This window comes from Miscanthus floridulus, chromosome 14, assembly GCF_019320115.1.
Source record: "Miscanthus floridulus cultivar M001 chromosome 14, ASM1932011v1, whole genome shotgun sequence".
Lineage (NCBI taxonomy): Eukaryota > Viridiplantae > Streptophyta > Magnoliopsida > Poales > Poaceae > Miscanthus > Miscanthus floridulus.
The window spans coordinates 9,512,319-9,513,932 of NC_089593.1; the positions used below are offsets into that span (position 1 = coordinate 9,512,319).

Sequence of the window (1,614 nt, forward strand, 5' to 3'; positions counted from 1 at the left end):
CTAGGAGAAGACGCCGCCGAACTGGTCCATGGTCTGGGAGACGAGCGAGAGCTGGCTCCGGCCAAGCCCCATGAGGCCAGACGTGCCGCCAAACGGCGGGCCCTGGTTGCTGGTGCCGCAGCCGAACACGAAGCCATCGATGACCTCCCCGGCCAGGCTCAGCCTGTCGTGCGCCAGGACGCCGCGGGAGTAGGAGCCGTCGCAGTAGCTGAGCGTGTAGCTGCAGGCCGCCGCCGGCTGCTGCCGGTCCTGGCCGCCGTCGGCGCCGCCGCACGCCGCGGCGCCCGACATGCCGCCCATGGCCAGTTGCAGCGCGTCGCAGGAGGAGGAGTTGCACGGCACCGCGGCGTAGGACGGCGACGAGGACGGGTCGAAGAGCGGGCCCTGCTGGTCGTGGCACGACTCGCACGGCGCGCACTGCACCCAGGTCAGCTCGCTGGCCGTGTCCACGATCACCGTGGCCTCGCCATCGCCCAGCCCGACGGTGGCCACGTAGTTGAGCGTCCGGAGCTTCGCGCCCGAGGTGACGGGCACCTGTGCCTTGGACGCGGTCACCGCCACCGCCGCCGCCGCGGTCGACGAGGTGGTGATCAGCCTGTTGTACTTGTCGATGCGCCGTTGCAGCGACGAGACGCACGCGGCGTCGGTGGACAGGAGTCCGTCCACCTCCTCCTTCCTGCTACTGGCCGGCGCGGAGCTGAAGCTGTGGTGCCTCAGCTCGAGCACCGAGGCGCCACCCACGGCTCCTGAACATCGCAAACAAAACCGACAACCGTGAGATGAGATGAAGTCATGGGAGGGAGTGGGACGGACGCCTCTCTCTCTCTCTCTCACTCTCACTACACTTGAGCAGAGCAGCTGAAAAATCTGTGACGGTGGTGAGCTGCGGTGGTGCGGTGGCCTGCTGCTGCAGCGAGCGGCGTCGGCGTGAGGCGGGGCCGAGGTGCTGGCCTGCTGATGCGGCGAGCGGCGGCTGCTAGGCTGGCCGCGCTGCCGGGAGCTCCGCCCCTGGGCTGGATGCGCCGCGGGGGAGCTCGCCCCTAGGCCGGCCGCGCACCTGCGCCGCTGGGGAGCGTGCCCATGGGCTGGCCGCGCCGTGGGGGAGAGCGCCCCTGGGCTGGCCGCGCCGCCGGGGAGCGTGCCCATGGGCTGGCCACACCGCCCAGGGAGCTCCGTGCACGTGCTTGTGCGCCACCGGCAGCGGCAGCAGCGGCATCGTCTTCTTCTCCATGGCCGGCCGACCATGGCCCTGTTCCAACCCCCCACCGAAAATCAGTGAACCGGAGCGTGAAGACGGGGTATAAACGACATTTTCCCTACCTTCTCTCTCTGCGAATACGAAAAATGAATAAAATAATGGACGCGGTGTGTTACGGCAAATAAACACGAATTTGTAATGGTACTCTGCAAATGCTACGCTTGGCGGTGTGTTCCAGCCAAATACCCGTTTTCGCGATGTCCCACAGCAAAAATTCCCATTTAGAAAATAAGGAAACAGCTTATTTGTAATGGGGGAGAGTTACTTCAATGAGCTCATAAATAGAAGTATGATCCAACCCATATATGACAAATATAGTGGCACAGTAAAATCTTGCCGCGTACATGATATGGTGC

The 1,614-nt window shown here is 64.6% G+C and overlaps 1 protein-coding gene across 1 annotated transcript; it reads right to left on the bottom strand.

Moving 5' to 3' along the window:
• LOC136503000 (aspartyl protease family protein At5g10770-like) lies at positions 1 to 1,146 on the bottom strand. The gene is made up of 2 exons (XM_066498223.1): positions 846 to 1,146; positions 1 to 746 (listed from the first exon to the last, which is right to left on the bottom strand). Exons 1-2 carry the CDS (start codon positions 1,144 to 1,146, stop codon positions 1 to 3), a joined length of 1,047 nt encoding a protein of 348 aa, XP_066354320.1.
• Positions 1,147 to 1,614: the final 468 nt, after the last annotated feature.

Bases quoted from the DNA above. Each gene is read 5' to 3' on its own strand.
- LOC136503000 (XM_066498223.1), bottom strand. From the start codon at position 1,146: ATGGGCACGCTCCCCGGCGGCGCGGCCAGCCCAGGGGCGCTCTCCCCC. The intron at 747-845 runs GTGTAGTGAGAG...TGCGATGTTCAG, and splicing joins TTTTCAGCTGCTCTGCTCAA to GAGCCGTGGGTGGCGCCTCG.